The 21,333-nt window shown below is 37.6% G+C and overlaps 1 protein-coding gene across 10 annotated transcripts in view; it reads left to right on the top strand.

Annotated features, from left to right (window-relative positions):
• The window catches only part of ZMYM2 (zinc finger MYM-type containing 2), a 61,633-nt gene that overhangs the window by 21,365 nt on the left and 18,935 nt on the right, over positions 1-21,333 (top strand). For 8 of the 10 annotated variants that reach the window (XM_061133360.1, XM_061133361.1, XM_061133363.1 and 5 more), the window contains 10 exons: positions 1,684-1,969; positions 3,271-3,436; positions 4,197-4,409; positions 6,727-6,798; positions 8,199-8,276; positions 11,753-11,903; positions 12,364-12,479; positions 15,197-15,313; positions 17,309-17,459; positions 19,637-19,809. In XM_061133360.1, the coding sequence (XP_060989343.1) occupies positions 1,684-1,969; positions 3,271-3,436; positions 4,197-4,409; positions 6,727-6,798; positions 8,199-8,276; positions 11,753-11,903; positions 12,364-12,479; positions 15,197-15,313; positions 17,309-17,459; positions 19,637-19,809 (1,523 nt within the window). The remainder of the gene's footprint in view (positions 1-1,683; positions 1,970-3,270; positions 3,437-4,196; positions 4,410-6,726; positions 6,799-8,198; positions 8,277-11,752; positions 11,904-12,363; positions 12,480-15,196; positions 15,314-17,308; positions 17,460-19,636; positions 19,810-21,333) is intronic. The other 2 variants (XM_061133368.1, XM_061133365.1) reach the window with 1 other exon arrangement.

Here is a 21,333-nt window from a genome sequence, read left to right as displayed (position 1 = left end):
GGTAGCAGGGTGACAGGATTCCGGAATCTCTGTTTACTCTCTGTATAAAGTATGGATTTATTTGGAGGGGTTTGTGGATTCAGGAAAATTTGAATAGCAGTGTATGTAGCCCCTGGAAACCATTTGGTCAATGGACTGGTCAGAACCAGGAACTTACCCTCTTTAAGGTTTTGATAGTAAAGAAATGTCTTCATACTATATAAATATATTTGTACTTTGTTTTTCACATGAAAGGACATCTTTTTTGTATGGAAGTTCAAATTTCACAAGGAGCTCGAAAGGAAAAATATTACAAGAGAACAAAGTAGTAGAAGTTAGAAGCAGTAGCTTGAAAAGTTTCAAAATGCAAAACGTTAGCAGTATTGGTATTGCTACAGTCTATGGGATTGCAAAAGAGCTGGACACAACTGAGCAACGGAGCACGCACACACACATTGGTGTTGCAGCGGGAGGCTGTGGAGCAGTGACCAGCGGTGGGCTGGAAACTCACTTCTCATCCCACTGAAGCGGACTGTGAAGGAGAGAGGGGTGGACCTCTGCTCCCCAGCGTTGGGCTCCCAGCTCTCAGTGCCATGCCCGGTAGGCTGTGCTGCTGGCAGGGGCAGCACCCCTGGGTAGTGGTGCATTGGTCCCCACGTCTCTGTAACACTCTGATTTCTTTGATATTATGTGATGTACTTAGAGGCCATGGAATGAAACATGTATTTGGAAAAGCTGTTCTCAGAAAGATTTGTTTATTTATTTTGAATATTTATTTTATTATTTTTTTCCCCATTTATTTTTATTAGTTGGAGTATTGTAATTACTTTACAATATTGTAGTGGTTTTTGCCATACATTGACATGAATCAGCCATGGATTTACATGTGTTCCCCATCCCGATCCCCCCTCCCGCCTCCCTTCCCATCCCATCCCTTTGGGTGCACCAGCCCTGAGCACTTGTCTCATGCATCCAGTCTGGGCTGGTGATCTGTTTCACCCTTGATAGTATACTTATTTCAATGCTATTCTCTCAGAACGTCCCACCCTCGCCTTCTCCCACAGAGTATAAAAGTCTGTTCTGTACATCTGTGTCTTTTTTTCTGTTTTGCATATAGGGTTATCGTTACCAAGAAAGATTTATTTTAACATTTTTATTATTTTTTAATTTTTCTGGCTGTGCCATGCAGCCTGTGGGATCTTAGTTCTCTGACCAAGGATCAAACCCATGCCCCCTTGCAGTGGAAGCATGGAGTCTTAACAGTGGACTGCAGGGGAAGGGATGTTTTGAGTATAATCATTTGTAAACTTTATCAAACCTATGTTATATTTGTCAAAGGTTCTGGTTGGTCAAGATTTTATTATACTTTTATGTTGATATATGTGTTCCTTGCTTAAAGTCATATTCTTAAGTTCTTCCTGTTTAATAACTAATGGCTAATACTTTTTAGTGCTTCTATATGCCAGTCACTGGTTTTAAAACCATGTATTATCTCATTTAAAGTTTCCATTTGCAGTTGAGAGACGAGTTAGGTGCCAGGTGAGTAACTTCCCGGGCTGGTAGGTGATGAAGCCTGCATGTCAGCTGTGTTGACTCCAAAGTCTATGCCTTTGACCGTCTGCTGTACTGTGCCTTCCTGATGTCTGAAACATGTACAGAATGTTTCTCTGATACAAATTTCAATGTGTGTGTGTTTTTTTTTAGATTCTTGGATCTCCCAGTCAGCATCCTTTCCCCGTAATCAGAAACAGCCAGGGGTGGATTCTTTATCACCAGTGGCCTCGCTTCCTAAACAGATTTTCCAGCCTTCTGCCCAACAGCAACCCACTAAACCAGTTAAAGTCACTTGTGCAAACTGCAAAAAACCTCTGCAGAAGGGACAGACAGCTTATCAGCGAAAAGGATCAGCTCACCTCTTCTGTTCTACCACCTGCCTTTCTTCCTTCTCTCACAAGCCTGCTCCAAAGAAACTTTGTGTTATGTGTAAAAAGTAAGGTTTACCTTTCAGCATATTTCCATGTGGTTGAATATTGGTGATATAAAATTTGAGGAAAATTGTTTTAGAGGTGAATTACCGTGTTTTAAAATGCATAAGCTAAGCCAGGCTCAAATTTGTAGAGCATTAGAGTGTTCTCTGTCAAGCTGCGGTGGTTCAGGAATAAGAGCCTCCTACTTGGATGGGCTTTGGGGTTGATTTAGATCCTAATTTTATCTGTGATCTCCATTGCACTTCTTGAGTTTGTAAAAATACATAACATGCTCATTTACATTACTAACTATAAGAATTTAGTTCTAGCCTGATAAAATTCTTAAGCAATTTATGTGTGACTAGTTTTGTATTAAAATAGGTAAAAATTTAGAGTACTTTCATGTTAAGATTGTTTAAAGTTGGCAGAACTTTGGTTATTGTATGTATTTATTTATGTTTGTCTTAAATGTTAGGTCATTTTTTAATACTCACCTTTTGATGACTCAGGTACCAATTTTTTGACAGCCTTGTAGTGAATCCTCTCCTGCTGTTTCTACATCTGGCCTCACTAGTTAAAAATGAGGTGAATACGGCATGTTCTGTACAAGGTCAAGCGGGTGGATTTTCTGTACTATCTCTTGAGCAGCCCATGTTTGTGAAGATGTTTTAGATCTTAGAAATTTGAAAAGGGCTGAGTGCTCTGTGTAAGTTTAGTAAATTCAAATATTGGTGCAATTGTTATATATTTTTTGGTTACTTTACAGTAATAGACTTGCATACAATAGTGTAAGACCTGGAAATTCAGAATTAAAGGAAAATTTCGAAAGTCATCAATGTGGTTGTTTCTTAACATTTTTAATTGTAGTTGAGAGCTGTACAGAATGGTCAGTGGGGTTATTCTGGGTTATGGGATGTATTTAAATTTACTTTTGCTCTCTAAAAGGATGTTGTATTCCTGTGACCTAGATACCTCATGCTTTCTGCTTACCTGGAGAGGAAAATTGCATTGGTATCATAATTTATACCTCAGTAAATTAGGCCTTGACATTAAACTCCACGTTTATAACAAAAATTTTTTTTAAAGTGTTTCCAGTGTCTGAAAACCTTGTTAAGGAGCTTGAAGATGAATTGAGTGGTGGCTGGGGTTTAATAGTACTGCTTCTCAAGCTTCTGTGTTCATCATATTTTTATGAACCAAGAGTTTTTACATAGTAAAGGTGATTTAATGAATCTAAAAATGGTTCCAATTTATGGAAATTAAAAATGTCACTTACTTTTTTTGTATTTATTTTTAAGTAGAGCTTGACTTTGCTGCTTTTCAGAGATATAACTACAATGAAAGGAACCATTGTTGCTCAAGTGGACTCGAGTGAATCCTTCCAGGAGTTCTGTAGCACATCTTGTCTGTCTCTCTATGAAGACAAACAGAATCCTACTAAAGGAGCTCTGAATAAATCAAGATGTACAATTTGTGGTAAACTAACAGAGGTTTGTATTTCTGTGCTTTATCACTTAGTTCTGATTAATAGGAATGTTTCTGACTTTAGCTGTTAATGATATATCATCAGTGTGTGTTTCCTTAAAAGTGAGGGTGTATGAAATCTGTCTTATAACTGTCCCTTTATGCAGTTATGAAAAAATTGAAATATAACATCAGTTGACTTTTTCCTTGAAGTTGGGAGCACTCACTGACAAAACCATAGTGTTTAAATGGTGCTAACCTTCAAACAAGAGGCAGCAAACAATCTTGCCTAAGCAGTGAAATAAGTGGTGGAGATATTTCTGAGGATTTCATTAAAAATATATTATGGTTTTGGCATTTGATGAAATAAAAAGAAATCTGTGTATCCATTCTTATTTGAGTTATTTATAATTGTTCTCCCTATTCTGTATAGCATTGTACTTTATTTATATTTCCGTTTGGATTTAGCTAAAGATTTCCGATCTGTTTTAGAAGTTTTATACTAATACTACCCAGACTGGGTTGTTTCCTGTCACTTATAGAGACCTCTAGAGAAGCTTGTATTATGATCCTGGTGGTCTTCCCAGCCTCCTGCCATACGTGTATTCCGTGTGTTTATTAAAAAAATGTTTAGAATAATAATGAAATGTACTTTGTTTTGCCCTTTTCCTAAACAAGCCTTACATAGAAAAATACAGGCATTTTCTTTCTGTTGGAGCACCTTGTGACTTAAGCTACATGTTGTGTATTTGTGTTTTAAAATTTTGCTTGTTGTTTTTCTTTTAGATTCGCCATGAAGTTAGCTTTAAAAACATGACTCATAAGCTGTGCAGTGACCATTGCTTTAACAGATACAGGATGGCTAATGGCCTTATAATGAACTGCTGTGAGCAGTGCGGCGAGTACCTGCCCAGCAAAGGAGCTGGAAACAATGTCCTGGTTGTTGATGGTCAGCAGAAGAGGTTTTGCTGCCAGAGTTGTGTCAGTGAATACAAGCAGGTAATTCACCATTGGTTTGAGTGTGTTTTTAAATTGCTGTAATAGTTTTACTCTTAACAGCATTTAGTAACCAGATTTATCTTGGGCTCTCATTTAGTTCCATTATTGTCTTAACATCTTAGAGATAACCTTATCTCAGATAAATGTGGGAATATATGTAGATAGTTAGTTGGACATAAGGTTGTGATTTTACCATAGGTAAATGCTTACCAAAGTGATTCTTGTTTTGAATATTTTTTGGGTGGTAGAGAGGGGTCACAAATATGATTTTTCAGATTGTTAATGCTTAAGAATGATTATCTTATTTCATCTGTAATGTTAATTTGAAATTTAAGATGTTTTTGATTTAGTTTATTTTTTAATGATTTCAAAAGTCAGAAGTTGGCCCCCATTTCTTTCTTCTGTTGGTTCCTACTTATTCTTTACACATATCAATTTTTAATAGTATTTTCTTTTCTGTATTTTCTGAAAAATTAAGGAAATAATTTGTTCTTAGTTTCTCTTTTTCTCCTGTACAAAAGGGAGCATACTGTATGTGCTTTACTGTACATTTGTATGTTGGACGCATCCCCTGTCAATATATTCCTTATTCTTCTTCTTTTCACGGCTTAGTTTTTAGGTATTTTGTGAGCTGGTTATTAAGCCATTGTTAAAAATTAAGTTTGAGAAACTTAAAAATTCCATTTGTATTAGTCTGCTAGGACTGCCATAACAAAATACTGAGGGGTTCAGACAGCCGAGAATTTTCTTTCTCACAGTTCTGGAGACTTAAAGGTCAAGGTGCCCTTCCAGGGTGATTTCTGGTGAGGCCACTCTGCCAGACTTGTAGGGAGCCTTCTCTCTCTGTCCTCATGTGGTCTTTCCTCTGTGCTTAGGAGACAGAGTGTCCTGTAGGACTTTATTTAGTCTTGACTGCCTCCCTAAAGCCCCTACTCCAGATAAAGTCTCATTGGGAGTAAAGGCTTAAAGATAATGTATTTGGGGTGGAGGGAGACACAGAGTATTGAAAACAAAGAAAATAAATACTTAAAACTTAGAAATTCCTAATTATTTTACTACATTTTAATGTTATCTCTGCTCTTGAAGTTATTTCCATGACTATATTTGTATGGTGGCAATGTTGTACGTAACGGAGGGCATCCATGTCTCCCTCCCCAACTTCATGTTCATTTTTTGCTGGTGCCGTGTGGATTATGGTGCTTCCTTTCACCTCCCAAGAGCCACTGGTCACCAGTATACAAGACAACACCGGGCTGACTGTTGTTTATTTGATTACTTTGCTGTGGATGGTATCGCATTATCTCCATTGTTTTGCTGCTCCAGATAAGCGATGGTGAATAACCTGGCACAGCCACAGCTCAGAGATGATTTGGGTTCAGTTCCAGACCACTGCAGTAGATTGATTGATTGACTGACTGAAAATCGCTCACTAGTGTCCGATTCTTTGCGACCCCAGGGACTATATAGTCGATGGAATTCTTCAGGCCAGAATACTGGAATGGGTAGCCTCTCCCTTCTCCAGGGGGTTTTCCCAACCCAGGGATCGAACCCAGATCTCCCGCATGGCAGGCAGCAGAACGAATATTAAAGCGAGACTTAGTCTACTAAGTGTGCAAGTAGCATCATGTCTAAAATAATGTACATACTTTAGTTAAAAATACTGACCATCATCTGAGCCTTACTTTTCTATAGGATCATTAAAGTTATGTGATAATTAATCTGTAAGCTGGTCATTGGCACTAGGGTAGAGCAGACAGGCATTTGTAAAGTTCGATGAGGTTGTTTTAAGTCACAAAATAGGTAATTAAGAATCAGCTTTTACAGGTTGCTTGTTGACCTTTCAGTCTGGGAGCCTTTCTTTGTATCTTTTTATATGGACCTAGAACCTTTTAGACAGAGTGAAGTGAGTCAGAAAGAAAGATAAATATCATATTCTAACACACATATACAGAATCTAGGAAAATGGTTCTGAAGAATTTATTTGCAGGGCAGCCTTGGAGAAACAAGACATAGAGAACAGACTTATGGACATGGGGAAAGAAGGAGATGTTGAGATGTATGGAAAGAGTAACATGGAAACTTACATTACCATATGTAAAATATATAGCCAATAGGAATTTGCTGTATGGCTCAGGAAACTCAAACAGGGGCTCTGTGTCAACCTAGAGGGCTGGGATGGGGAGGGAGATTCAAAAGGGAGGGGATGTTTGTATACCTATGGCTGATTCATGTTGAGGTTTGACAGAAAACAGCAAAATTCTGTAAAGCATTTATCCTTCAATAAAAGAAAATAAAGCGTTTTAAAATCTTCTTTTAGGTAGGTAGCCATCCAGGCTTCCTGAAGGAGGTTCGAGATCACACACCGGACTCTTTCCTCACGCAGCCTGAGGTAAGTGGGAGTGTGGCCTGGCCACGGCCTCTATATGACGCGTGCTGCTACTGCCTTATTGTGTGTGTGAGAATCATGTCCGTTTGGAAGCATGTTAACATTTCTGAACTTAAAATCTGTTATGATGATGATTGTTTTCTTTATCTCTTCAGACAAACTTTCATTTCACTAAATATTATGTGTTTTCTTGTGGTGTATGGTGTATTCTATTGCTTTTAGGTATTTATGTTATTAAAAATTAGTTTAAGATACAGATTTTTAACTCATAGTCCTTGACCACAGTGAACATTTAAATGTAGAGTATTATTATTATTATTATTTTTAAATGTAGAATATTAAAGTCCTTTTCTTGGACCTACCTGAAAGAAGGGGAAAAAACCCCTTTCTTTCAAAAACTGTTTCCAAATCTATATTTGTTAAGCTGCATGAGTAAATTCGCATTTGAATAATAAATGTATACAATTAACAGTAATTAAAATTGTAGTACAGCAATCAAAATAAGACATTTTTAATTAATCTAATACTGCTGTTTGATTCATGTATATAGACCTTATTCAAAATTTGTTCATTAATGTCTGTTATAACAAATTGGAAAAAAAATTTATATAACCTAATCCAGGGTCATAAGCCATTATTTAAAGAAACCTTTTTTTCAGTTTCTCCCTCTCTTCTGAGACCCTAGTTCCAGGTGTGCTAGACTTCCTGTTCCTTCCCCTGGTCGCAGTGGCTCATTATTTATTGAGGTTTTTTTAAAATCTTGTTTTCCTTCTTGCTTCCTTGTAGAGACTTTCTGTTGTATCTTTGGTTTTACTGGTTTTACTCATCTTTTCTAACCAACTGTTAGTTCTGTGTGGTGTGGTTTTTGGCTTGGCTTTTGTGTCATCTCTATAGGTTCTGTCTAGGTCTTTTTTATGTCCTCTATTTCTGGCCTCATTATGTTCATGTTGTTCCTCCATGAGTTTCTTGAGTATATCAGCATATTTATCATAGTAGCCCTTTTAATAGCTTTGCCTACTCATTTCATATGTCCTTTTTATATAAAATTTCTATGTTTTAGAGAGTTATACAGTGGCCCTTTATATCCACAGGTTCTGCATCTAATGGATTCAATTGACTGAAAGTGTGTTGGGGGTGGGGGTGTGGCAGAAAATTCCAGGAGCTTCAGAAAATCACAAGTTAAATTTGCTGCACACTGCCAGCTGTTTACATAGCATTTACATTGTTTTAGTTGTTATAAATAATTAAAGGAGATGTGCATACTATACCATTGTATATAAGGGACTTCTGAATTGGTCCCTGGTCTGTCTGGTCCCAAGGTCTTTTGTGACCTTGATATTGCTGAGAACTGCAGGACAGGTGGTGAACCGCCCTTGAGTTAGGTTTGTCTGCTGTTTTCTCAGGATCACACTGAAGTGGTGCATGGTGGGCACGAATACCTCGGCAGCAGTACACGTCCTTGTGCAACATCAGACCAGCAGGCACGTGATGTCTGCTGTCCGCTCTTGTGCATTGGCTTGGCTCACTTGGTCAAGGGGGCGTTATCCCATTTCTCCAGGGCAGTTGCTGTTTTTCCCTCCATATATGTTATTTTGAGGGGATGTATTTTATACTATGTAAATACCATGTTGCTCAGCAAACTTTTCACTATTTTTAGCATCTGTTATCAATTAGAAAAATTCTAAAAATTGCAAAACTAGTATATATATTGAAAGAAAACTTGTAAACTATACAGTAGTGAAGAAAAGTCAAACATGATGGTGTGTAAATTTTTTAGATCTTTATTTTTCTGCACAAACATCTTGCAACATGAAGGAAGAATTTCAGGGTTTTTTTTGAATGCATGAACTACAAGGTTTGCTTGAATTTATCTCTTAATCTTCACTTAGTATAGAAATTAGTATAATATCATGTCATTGTTGACAGTTTACCACTGCCTCTCCACAGATTTAGTTCTTCACTATTCTCATGCTTTGGACTCCTTTGGTAACATGGTTAGATGGATTCTCAGAATGCTGTTAGATGCATAAGTAAAATATCTATGATTACAAATAGGACCAGTTATTCAAAATGTAGTTATAAAAGTATTAAATGAAATGTGATTTATGTGCATGGTATTAATGCATTAAGTAGTAAGGTATAGTGTTTAATAACTACAGTGTTTTTTGAGGTTGACATCTGTGATACATTGATACACCTGCCAGTATAGATAAAAAGTTGGGAATTTTTATTTTTGGCAAAGTCACATGTTCTGCTAACTAATGTGGTTTATTGCCTCTAATTGGAATGAAAAACAAAGCTATGTGTTGGTCGGTTGGATGTTAATGAATTCAAAGGGGTATGTTTCTCCATGCAGTGTTGTGGACACAAGTTAGCTTTCAGTTGTTTCTGGACGTGGCCAGGAGTTGGTTTTGTGCAGCCACCCACATGCCCATTTCCTGGGTTAGATTCTCAGTTACAAGTCCATCCAACTTTTATTGCTTTGAGCACCTACCACTGCTGTCCACTCCCTTGGTTAAAAATGTAATAAATGAGATATTTTGCTTATATAGTAAAGGAAAAAATAGGGGAAAGTTTTGGAATCATGTGATGGATTTTTATATTCATGTGGAGTGGTTAATAAGGCACTTTTTTTCAATGAGTAGACTGGAAATGAGTCCATTTGCAACAAACACCCCGTTATTTTTACCTTTTACACCAGTGCTGTTTCAATCAGATCTACCTCGTACTTTTTTTTTTACTGAATTTATAAGTAGATTTCCCCCATGCTTGAATGGGGAATGTAATAATTGTGAATTTGTTTCACTTAATTTTGTTCCTTAAACCACTCAGTGCATATTTATAGAAGCATGAAGGTTAAATATTATTATGTTGATTGTTTACATAGGAAGCAGAGAAAACGCGGCATGGCAGTATATGTCTTTTTTACTAATACTCTCCCGTTAGGTGGGCCCTTTCAGGGTTGAAGTAGTGGCAAATGTAAAGGTGGCTGTTAAAGTATTCTCAGTATTGATGATTCTGTCTCAGTGTCTTCATACAAAACTATTTCTTAGTGGGGACCAGTTGCTTAGCTTCTTCTTAACCCAAGTTAATTGGTCTACTGTTTATTGGTATGTCTTAAAAGTTACTAATTATTGATACTTAGCCGTTCTGACAGTGAACTCATTGTCAACTTGAAGGATATTTGTAATAAGTTAAAACATGTAGTGCAGGTTAGAGTGGATTATTGGGCCTCAGTTATGTTGGCAACAAGACAGTTCTTTCTAGGAGCTGCCTTGTGGAGGTCTCCTGTCCACTGCTGGGAGCCACTTTGCTTTTCTCTGTGTAGATCTGTGACACAATGGCAGGTGTCTGGTATTTTTAGTAGTCCTTATATGTGCTGTGGTGCCAGATTTTAAACATTCTTTTCTTTTTTCCTTGTCTTACTGATTTTTTTCTTCCAATATAAAATTTAAATTATTGGGCTCCAGGAAAACATATTTCATTCCAAACAAAAAACCAACCTTTTCCTCTATTGTCCTGTAACCTTGGGAGAATCATAATTAGACTTAACAGGTTTGCAGTTATTCTTATTTTTTTCCATGTTAGCATTCTTTTGCTGTTGGTAAGTTTTTCCGGGTTTTTTTTTTTTTGGTTGAGACTTTCAGAGATTGAATAAGGAGATGAGTTGGTTTCCACTTTGAGAAGTTTATGGCTTCCTTTAGGTGTTGTTTGAGTAAGTAAGGAACCAGTATGAATATGACATGCATTCCTGGAATGTAACTAGCTGTTTTCTCATAACTTTTCCATTTATTATATGCTGAGGAAGTTTTTCTCTTTTATCAGTGTTGTTTTTGCCTAATGTTTTTACCTTCAGTTTATTATTTTGTTTTCTCAATTCCTGTGGCATTTGTGAAATTTATTCATGCAGTTTGGTCATTTTTTGTTATTTCTGGCCTGATTGTCATTTTCCCCTGACATCTCTTATTCATTTGTCCATGAATGTCCTGAGGCCTTCTTATATCATCATATTGTACTGCGTGGTGTTGGGTGTGAAGATAAGGGAGACAATCTAAACATCACGTGGAAGGACAGATGCTCAAGTCCATGCCATGTGATGAGCTTGTGTCTGCAAATGCAGAGGACTGAAAAGATGATTACTTTTGTGTCATGAAATGTGACATTTGATGTAACTGATTATGATAGTTCTGTTACCACTCAGAAAAAAAACATCAAATGAAAGTTGCACTTAAAGATTTACCTTTAGTTTTATTTGACGTCAAGGTGATTCTTGTATACACAGACATACCAGTTCCTCTGGGTGTGTTGTTGGAGACTGTGCAGTGATGCTGCTTTTGTCCAGTAGATTCCAGAGTGGGCCTCCTATGCCTTCCCTCCTTCACTCTCTCCTTGTTTTCTCAACTACACAGGGTTGGCAGTATTCATGTTTGGCACAATTGACTTTATTATTACCTATCGACTTATTTATTAACTTTAATAACCAAAAATAATTTTGAATGAAGTTTTTTTTTAATTAAAAAATGTAAATGTTTCTATGTTTTATGTTGGTTGAATGAGGTTTTAAATGCAGTAGAAGCGTGGTAAATCAGTTTTAAGGGAAGTGTCAGAGTGCTTGAAACAGCAGCAGCTCAATGGAAAAAGTATTTAACATCTTCAAATTATTCCTTTGAAGGACTGTAGTTGTTTGATTATTAGGATTCATTAATTTCTTCTACCATAAGATGAAGAAGTGTGTCATCATGGTGAACAGATAAACAGTTTGCCTTAGATTTTCAGTTTCTGTTTACTTATGTGTAACGATTTGGTTTAACTTAATAGGGAAAACCACTATTTTTGAAGGAGACTTAGCTTAAGCCTGATTAGAGGTGAATAGGATTGTTTTACAGAGAGAAAAAGTATAATGAAAAATACTTTTCTAGTTAAATTCTTAATTTTCTTTTTATGTTTCAAATTTTAGAAATATGGAAAACTGACCACTTGTACTGGTTGCCGAACACAATGCAGATTTTTTGATATGACTCAGTGTATAGGTCCTAATGGGTATATGGAGCCATATTGTTCAACGGCTTGCATGAATAGTCATAAGACAAAATATGCAAAATCACAAAGTAAGTTTCAGGTATTTGGAAAGTTTAAGAATTTTAATAACATTAATAATTTCTTAACTATTTCTCCTCTTTTTATGCTCATTTTAAACCACATAAATGGTTTATTTTTATCATCACACTAAACTTTGTTAATGTAAAAAATTTTTAATGGTTTTGATCATTTAGTTTTTAAATTATTGGTGGAGTTCTGTCCATGTCTGTGTTCTTAGCTAAAATTGTTTTTCCATTTAAACATTATCTAAAACTGAGATTGTTTCATGTATCTGTGTATGTTGTGGAGACATGGTATCAGACTCTTTTATGACAGTATTTTTTTAAGGTGCAACTAATTTCATAAATTAATAAAATAATAGTATATAGAAAGTTTCATTAGTAGATGAGTCTGAGAAGTCAATTAAAATTTTTAGGAAAAACCTTGGCTATTTCATAAAAAATCTGATATATACTTTTTCTCTCTTAGGTTTGGGAATTATTTGCCATTTTTGTAAGCGGAACTCTTTACCTCAGTATCAAGCCACAATGCCTGATGGAAAGTTGTATAACTTTTGCAATTCCAGTTGTGTGGCTAAATTCCAGGTTTGTTCTTTATTTTGCTTAATGCTTCTGATAAAATATAGGTAGAAAATGAACAGTGTGACATACTTCATCTGCATTTAACATGCTAAGTTTTACATGGTTTTGTTGACAGTCAGATTGGAGGGTGGAGATTCTGGAGCTACAGCAGGTGTGACTTTACCAGTGATCTACTTAGTGTGGTTACTCAAATTGGCTTCTTAACTGTTATTTGTGATACTGATCTTGAAGGAAAATATATTTTAGTTATCAATCTTTAAAAGGGTAAGTGGTCTAGCCAGCAAAATCGAGTTCATTTGGGAATAGCCAACCAGGAGGCGCCACAGACAAGTCTGGAGAACAAAGGAGGGTTAGGGTTGCCTTGGGAGTGATTTTGAGCCCAAGGTTCCTGGAGGCTGGTGAGAATCTGAGTTGTTGCTGGCTGTGGAGACAGTCTCCCTCCTGCTGGGGTCTGTGGGGTGAGCCGACCAGGCTTTTGGGCTCTGTTTTTCAGTGAGATTTTTCTTGATTCATTTTCATACAGTGTCGTTGTGCTCAGTGCCTGCTGTGCAGTGTGTTCTTAATGGAGGGCTTGAGTAGCATCTGACTCTTAAGGGGGTTCTATTTTGTGCTAAGTGGATGAAAAAATAGGACGTGAAGAGGTACCTGGAATAACACTCAAGTTTGGCCTTGGTGTACAAAACAAAGGCTAATAAGAGTTTTGTCAAGAGAACATGCTGATCATAGCAGACACCCCTTTTCCAAAAAACCCAAGAGATGCCTGTATACATGGACATCACCAGATGGTCAATACCGAAATTAGATTGGTAATATTCGTTGCCGCTTAAGATAGAGAAACTCTGTACAATCAGCAAAAACAAGATCTGGAGCTGACTCAGATCTTGAGCTCAGATCATGAGCTCCTTATTGCAAAATTCAGGCTCAGATTGAAGAAAGTAGGGAAAACCACTAGACCATTTAGGTACGACCTAAATTAAATCCCTTATGATTATACAGTTTAAGTGACAAATAGACTAAAGGGATTAGATCTGATGGAGTGCCTGAAGAACTATGGATGGAGGTTTGTAACATTGTACAGGCAGGCAGTGTACATCCAAAAGAAAAATAAATGTAAGAAGGTAAAGTTGTCTGAGGAGGCCTTACAAATAGCTGATGAAAGAAGAGAAGAGAAAGGTATACCCTTCTGAACTCGAGTTCCAAAGAATAGCAAGGAAAAATTAGGAGGCCTTCTTAAGTGAACATGCAAAGAAATAGAGGAAAACAATAGAATGGGAAAGACTAGAATCTCTCCAAGAAAATTGGTGACATCAAGGGAATATTCCATGCAAAGACGGGCACAATAAATGACAGGAACAGTAAAGACCTAACAGAAGCAAAAGAGATTAAGAAGAGTTGGCAAGGATACACAGAAGAACTATACAAAAAAGGTCTTAATGACCCGGATAACCATGATGTGTAACTCACCTCGAGTCACATGATGTGTAACTCACCTCGAGTCAGACATCCCGGAGTTTGAAGTCAAGTAGGCCTTAGGAAGTGTCACTGCGAACAAAGCTAGTGGAGGTGATGGAATTCCAGGTGAGCTATTTCAAATCCTAAAATATGATGCTGTTCAAGTGCTGCACTCAGTATGCCAGCAAATCTGGAAAACTCAGCAGTGACCACAGGACTGGAAGGGGTAAATTTTCATGTCAATCTCAAAGAAAGGCAATTGCAAAGGATGTTCAAACTACCTCACAGTTGAGCTCATCTCACATGCTACCAAAGTAATGCTCAAAATTCTCTAAGCCAGGCTTCAACAGTATGTGAACCGTGAACTTCCAGATGTTCAAGCTGGATTTAGAAAAGGCAGAGGAACCAGAGATCAAATTGCCAACATCCACTAGATCATAGAAAAAGAAGGGAGTTAAAAAAAAAATTTTACTTCTGCTTCATTGACTATGCTAACACCTTTGGCTGTGGATCACAGCAAACTGTAGAAAATCTTAAAGACATGAGCAAACTCATGTTTGCTTATCTCACTTCAACCTGTAAATCCTTTTAACTTTTTTAAAGTGTAATGAAACTAAAATTCCTGGTTTTCCATTCGTTGTTCAGTCACTCAGTCATGTCCAACTCTTTGTGACCCTATGGACTGCAGTACTCTAGGCTTCCCTGTCCTTCACCATCTCACAGAGTTTGCTGAAACTCATGTCCATTGAGTCAGTGATACCAACGAACCATCCCGTCCTCTGTTGTTCCCTTCTACAAATCTTTTCCTCCCCAACATTGCATGTAAAAAACATCAATTGAGAAAAATTATGAAAAGACTATTTTCACGGATGCACTTGGAATGAAAATGATTGCAGTATCAGCTGTTACAGGCAGAGTTAGGAATTGGTTCTTCTGTGTTTCGTTACTGGTTCAAGACTTGGTGGAGTAACCTCACTATTTATTATTTGTTTATATTTTCTTAAAGAAAAAAATCGCAGTTGAACTTTATATTTTTTTCTTTTTTCATCTTTAATAGAAATTGTGTGGTAAAAAATGAAATTCAGTTTCATCAAACTAAACTTAGTATACTAGTATTTTTAGACAAAATTCAAAAATGTCATTTTATATGTTGAGGAGATAACTTAAAGATGTGTATTATTTTCTGGATGTAGTTGATACTCGATGGTTGTCACAAATGAAACTTGTAAAACCGCCTCAGACGTGGTGTGTCTTGTGCTCTGTTTTAGGCTCTCAGCATGCAGTCGTCTCCCAACGGCCAGTTTGTAGCACCAAGTGATATTCAATTGAAGTGCAACTATTGCAAAAATTCTTTCTGTTCAAAGCCAGAAATCTTGGAATGGGAGGCAAGTCGTGTTTCATTATGCATGCTATCTTCTGCTACAGTGAAAGTCTAGTATAGTAATCATGGCATTTTCATTTGAGCAACTATTTATTAGTGAATAAGGATTCGTTTTTCAGATTTAGTGAAGATTGGATTATTTGCTTTTTTTTTTTTAATGTGGGAATAGCACCAGGAAAGGACCTGTTTCTTTTTAAGTCAAAGAGCACACTGAAGTCATACTCCACGTTGTGTTCATGGTAGTGTAAGGAGTCTTTGCTTGGCCACATACCTACAGTGTCTTCTGTGTGGAGTGTTGCTGTTCCCACCTCTCTCCCCACCCTGTATTTATAAGCATTGTCTGTGAACTGTAGGATCTTATACTGCCTTAGGTTTATGTTGTCATGTAGCATTTTATAGTTGTGTTTTATCAAAGAATCCTAATATGAATTTTTTTTTCCCTTTCTTAACCACCCTTGTCTTCACCAGTGTATTAATTTACCTTGCCATATCTTTTCGCCAAAGTAGAAACTCTGAGCTTTAACGTTTGTTTTGGAAAGGGACTGTAAGGAGTGGATGGAGGGAGGCAGAGAGGGAGGGACAGGGTGGCCCTGGCTAGATGCAGCTTCTTGAGCTTTGTTCACCTGCAGTCATTCTTTCATGTTTTCGAGGGCATGGAGTGTGTGATAAGATGGTCATAAGATGTAGTGCTAACAGCCACTGCCCTTGAGCCAAACCTAACTAGTGGCTCTTGGCTCGTCCCCGGTGTCTTAGTCTAAGGCAGAAGATGGTCCCCAGAATGGGACCATGTGATTTCTGAAGTACTTTGGAAATCTGAGGTTGCATTATTTAGCCCCTAAATTTTTTTTGTTTTGTTATTTTGTTTGGTGCTGTCTTAAGAGCATTTAAACTGGTCATTCTTTGAGACTATTATCTGCACCAGTGATGGTCTTCAGTGACTGTTCCCCTCTTTAAATCACAGCAGGAAGGACATTAGGCCCGTAGGAGGGAGTGAAGGGGTGCCGAAGGAGGAGGGGAGGGTGCGTAACATAGCTCACATAGGAACCGAGGGCCCTGCACACACTGGGCCTGGCGACCCAGGTGAGCAGGGTCCCCACAGCAGCCCCATGCTGGTGCTGCCCACTCTGTGTTCCCAGCTGTGGGTCTTTACACGAGGCTGAGTGAGCCTGTCCCGCAGGCCTCTTGCTTCTTGTCCCACGGTTGACAGTGAGGCTTCTGGGAGGGCTTGTCCCCTGTGGGGCAGCTCGCCTCACTCCTGGGGTTGTTTCCAAAACCTTGGCCTTTGTCCCCTTGGTCTTCGGATAGTGCTGTGAGTGTCAGGCAAATGGTCTGGACCTCGTCTCTGTGCTCTGTAGTAAGAGAGGGAAGGCTGCCGTCCTGGACATGTTACCTTACCCCTGCTCAGCTGACTACTTGCGAAGTCACTCTGGCTCTGGTTGGTTTGGGGACAGGAGACACAACTTCGTTAATTATTAACCTGCTCCACTCAAGGGAACCAGCTCAGACTGGGCACACACTGTGCAGTAGCCCCTAGTAGGGGCCACTGTTACTGTTAATGCTGTGGCAGGAATGCGACTGAGCCTACTTGACTGTACTCCACAAAGAATACTTCTTTTTGAGTGAAAATCATATTATTGTCCTAGTTCTTATCTTTTTGTAGCTTACCCATGTTGTACCTTCCTTTGTTTTCCCATTTCTCCAGTTTTGTTAGCAACACTGGACTGCCACCTTTTCTTAGTGATACTTGCACTTTTATTCTTTCACCGAGTAATTTTAGGGTAGTTAATGGTATTGAATCTTGTGGAGCTATGTCTAAACACAGCAGTGAATTAGTTAAATTAGGTGTCTGTGGCCTATTATAGGAAATGTATCACTAAGGATTGTAACATTAAGTAGGTAATGATTTAACTTTGTTTCTGTAAAAGTGGCTTGTTTATTTCTTAAACTTGTTATTGAGGTGGTTGTCATATACTTACCAAGGTTCCCATTGTGCATTTAGAACAAAGTTCATCAATTCTGCAGCAAAACTTGTTCAGATGACTATAAGAAGCTGCATTGCATAGTTACATATTGCGAATACTGTCAAGAGGAGAAGACTCTTCATGAAACAGTAAATTTCTCTGGCGTTAAGAGACCTTTCTGTAGTGAAGGCAAGTGTATATACAGTGTTGTTCATAACTTTCATTAATATTTAATGTTAATTTTTTGCCAAAGTATTTTTGAACTCTATCACTACATATGTTTAGAGTAGCGGTACAATTTTAGTATAGCTGAACAAAAAAATTGTTTGCTTTTCTACTGTCACTAATAGGATAGATAGATAGATTGATCGATCTCTGGGCCTCACAGTATTTGATCTCTAAGAATTTGATAACATGTTTTTCCATTACAAGGAAGTTTTGAGGGTGAAAAAAAGAAAAGTATTGCCACAACAGGTCGTTTCTAAACAGGCAAATAGTGATCTGAAAGTTGATTTTCCAGGTGGATTAGTTTCTGTCCACTGGCTCCATTCCCTGCCCAGTTGACTGCTGGTCTGCAGAGGTACTCCCTGTATCAGTGCGGGCATCACCACAGCCAGAAAAGACCTCCAGGTTTTCAGTCTGGGAGGCCAGGGAGATGCTGGCCCTGGTTACAGTACATCCAGGAATCCTCTTTCATGTATAGTTTTTGCTGCTCTGGTGCCAGGCGGCAGGTTATAGAGATGAACTCCATTTCTCATTCTGATTCTCCAGAGGTAGGAATCAGGATTGTAGCTATGGGCTTTGGACTCTTTATTTATTATTTGTGGCTCTCCCTTTCGATTCTTTGGCCCCAGGCACTAGACTCTGCTTTCCTACCTGCTGTCCTCATCTATTATTTCCCAGTTTTTTTTTCCCCCCTTCTTCCTGGATCCTCTTTTTCTATAGATATCTTCTGCTGGTTAGAGGTGAGAGCAAGGTTGGGCGATCCTAAATGCAGTAGAGAATGACAGCAGTATCAGAAGACTCTCAGTCCATCATCAGGCATCTTCAGCACACGAGACCATGACTCCAGGCGGCACTGCCTACAGCAGGCATTCCTGCACATGTGGGTCCAGCCCCGTGGAGGAGAGCAGTCACGATTACTGTGAAGATTGTAGCTTAATGAAAAGTGACATATGCTTCATTGAAAAGAATGGCTAAGTTAATTTAGTTCTTCTACCTGAATTTTTGTGCAGTGGCAGTATCAGTGATTCACAAGTCGGAACATGTCCTTGTCAAGGGCTAGCACATACATTAATGGTCTTGTACCGTTTGGATTATGTGGATTTTATGGAAATGAGGGACAAGTAGCAACAAATAGGTAATTGACATTGAAGAACATAATTTTCAGTTAGAGGAACTTATAACTTTGGGCAATAAAAGGTTAAAAGGGATGTGTATTTTTTTCTGTTTAATAATATATTTTGTGCTTTCTCTTAACTACACCTAGTTCTCTGCTGGAACCTGTCAGAAATAACAAAATATGTAATACCTGGTACTACCATCAAAAGCTAGTTAGAAAGATAAAGCTAATAAAGGTAAAATATTAAACATGTTTTAAAATATTATTCACAGTAATAGAAAAGAAGTCATAAGGATGGTTCATAAATAATGGCCTAGTAAATTACATAGGAAACAGCTGCCGTCCTTATTAAAGAGTGGGTAGGATTTCGTAGATACAACAGCAGAAGTTCATTCTTACGTGCACATCATGAGTAGAAGTGTGAAGATTATTTAATCCTTATAAAGATACAGGGAGTAAATAAGATTTAAATGTAAGTTAAAATAATGTATTTATATAGTAGGTAAAGGAAGTGTTTTAATAAAAGAATAGAGTAACACTGCTCTTTTGGGCAAGTTATTAAACCAGTTTTACTTCCCTGAAGGTCCTTTAGGGTGACAGACCACTTGTAAGGTTAGAGACTTGAGCTAAAATGCCTATTTAGCTGAATGTCTGCTCAGTGCCTCTCAACAGTCTCCATGTTTCAGTTCTCTAAATGCCCATTTGTGCTGTGTTGATAACACTCAAGCAGGATTATATTTGCACAGAGCAGGTATAACAGTTCTGAGTCATTACCAGATTTGAAAGCCTTACTACATTATTTGAACCTGCATGATATTCTAAATCTAATATTCCACGCTCTGTTCCACTGTTCACAGGCTGGTGTTGATCACAGTAGATTTCACAGTTTTGATCAGGAGAGAAAGAGGACTTTATGTGTGAATTTATAAACACTTTCTAAAGCCAGTGATCTATTTGACATGTCAACTCTTTCTTACCTTAAAAATCAGTTTTTGTTTTAATATTAAAACCTTATATTTTTCAGGCTGCAAACTGTTGTACAAACAGGACTTTGCAAGGCGTTTAGGACTGAGGTGTGTGACTTGCAATTACTGCTCTCAGCTGTGTAAGAAGGGGGCGACAAGGGAGCTGGATGGCGTGGTGCGGGACTTCTGCAGCGAGGAGTGCTGCCGTCGCTTCCAGGACTGGTACTACAAGGCAAGTACCCCTGCCGGCCTCACTCCAGCCTTGAGGCATCACTCCCTCAGCAGGGTGTGTCTTTGTTTGCAGTTGGGCTGTTTAACAACATGGAGTATTTATCTAAAGTTCGTGTGTCAATAGTTCACTAAATAGAAATATTTTTGATGACTTCTTTATCAATTATGAATATTGGCAGGTTATTGTTTTAGATACTCAGGATGTGTTTTAAAATATTATCCTCTCCCTCCTCCCTCCCCCTTTAATTGTGGATCTTTGAAGAATTTCAAATGGAAAGGACGCTATGGATGAATAGAGACTAGAAACATTTACCTTGAAATTGTGAATACATATGTAAGTGTCTTAGAAATATCTACTTTTAAAAAAGTAGAAGAGAAGCCCCTTTTGGTCCATTGCTTTGATTTCTTTTTCAGTAAGAAAATGAGTATAAATTTGGGGTTTATTTAGTCAAATAAGAACTTTTATTACCTGGTGAAAACTATGTTAGTGCTAAAGCTTTGCTATGAATACAGTTCTAAAGCACTTAAGGCCAGATGTCATTGTAACCTCAGATTTGTGAAATGCTGCTAAAGAAACCAACAATAAAATGGTTGAAACATGTACAGTAATTTAGTCTCTTAATGAAAGCTACTAGTGGTAAAGTGACACTACTTAAGAGAATTGTAGGAATTCTCAGTGTAGATCTTGAATATACAGCTTGACATAGTAACAAGCATCTATTAAATAGAAAGAGAAAAGTGATACTTTACAAGTTGTCATAGGCAAAGATTTTGTTGCAGTTTTAAAGTTAGTTCACTATTTTACTGTTGTTTCTGACTATTTTAAGCTTTAGAATTAAGGTTCAGATTTTAGAAACACACAGGACAACTAACTCACTTGAACACACATGCCTTTCTGTCTGAAGCAGCACCTTGTTGCAGATGAGACGTCACTCAGAAGATGTTACTTCAGTGACTTTAAATGCTCAGTTTCAGTTCAGCACACACAAATACACCTTTTCTTACATCATGTAGAGGTTTTAAAAATCTGTTTTGGATCATTTGAAAATAGTGAAGGTGTTCAGTGGCACAAATGTGGAAACTCCATTTTAGTCTTACTGTCACCTTTTCCATCATCTGTTTTATTATTTGAGACAGAAGTTGTTACCATGTGGTACTAAGGATTTCCCTGTCATTTTATTATACAGATTTCTGCTGAATTGTGTAATTGTGAATTCAAAGCTTCGATTTTAAAAAAATATCTTAGAGGATATTGCTTTCTGTTCACAGCACATGAACTGTATTTCTCTGTGGTTTCTTTCTTTGATTTGATTCTTTCTGTTCTCTTTTATCTTATTTATAATTAAAATGTAGAAATCCTTTGGTTTCTTTTTTTCTTTTTGGGGAAGCAAAGAAGTATTCTTTGGCAAAAGACCAAGTTATTCTAGATGTCGTCTATTTAAAGGATGATTGTAGCTCATGTTTTTATGTGCTCAATAATGAAATTTCAGTGAGGCAGTACATTTCAGAAAGTTGAAAAATTAAT

This window comes from Dama dama, chromosome 30 (genome assembly GCF_033118175.1).
Source record: "Dama dama isolate Ldn47 chromosome 30, ASM3311817v1, whole genome shotgun sequence".
Taxonomy (NCBI): Eukaryota; Metazoa; Chordata; class Mammalia; order Artiodactyla; family Cervidae; genus Dama; species Dama dama.
The sequence above is the reverse complement of the archived record's forward strand: the minus strand, read 5'-3'. Positions and strand labels throughout refer to the sequence as shown.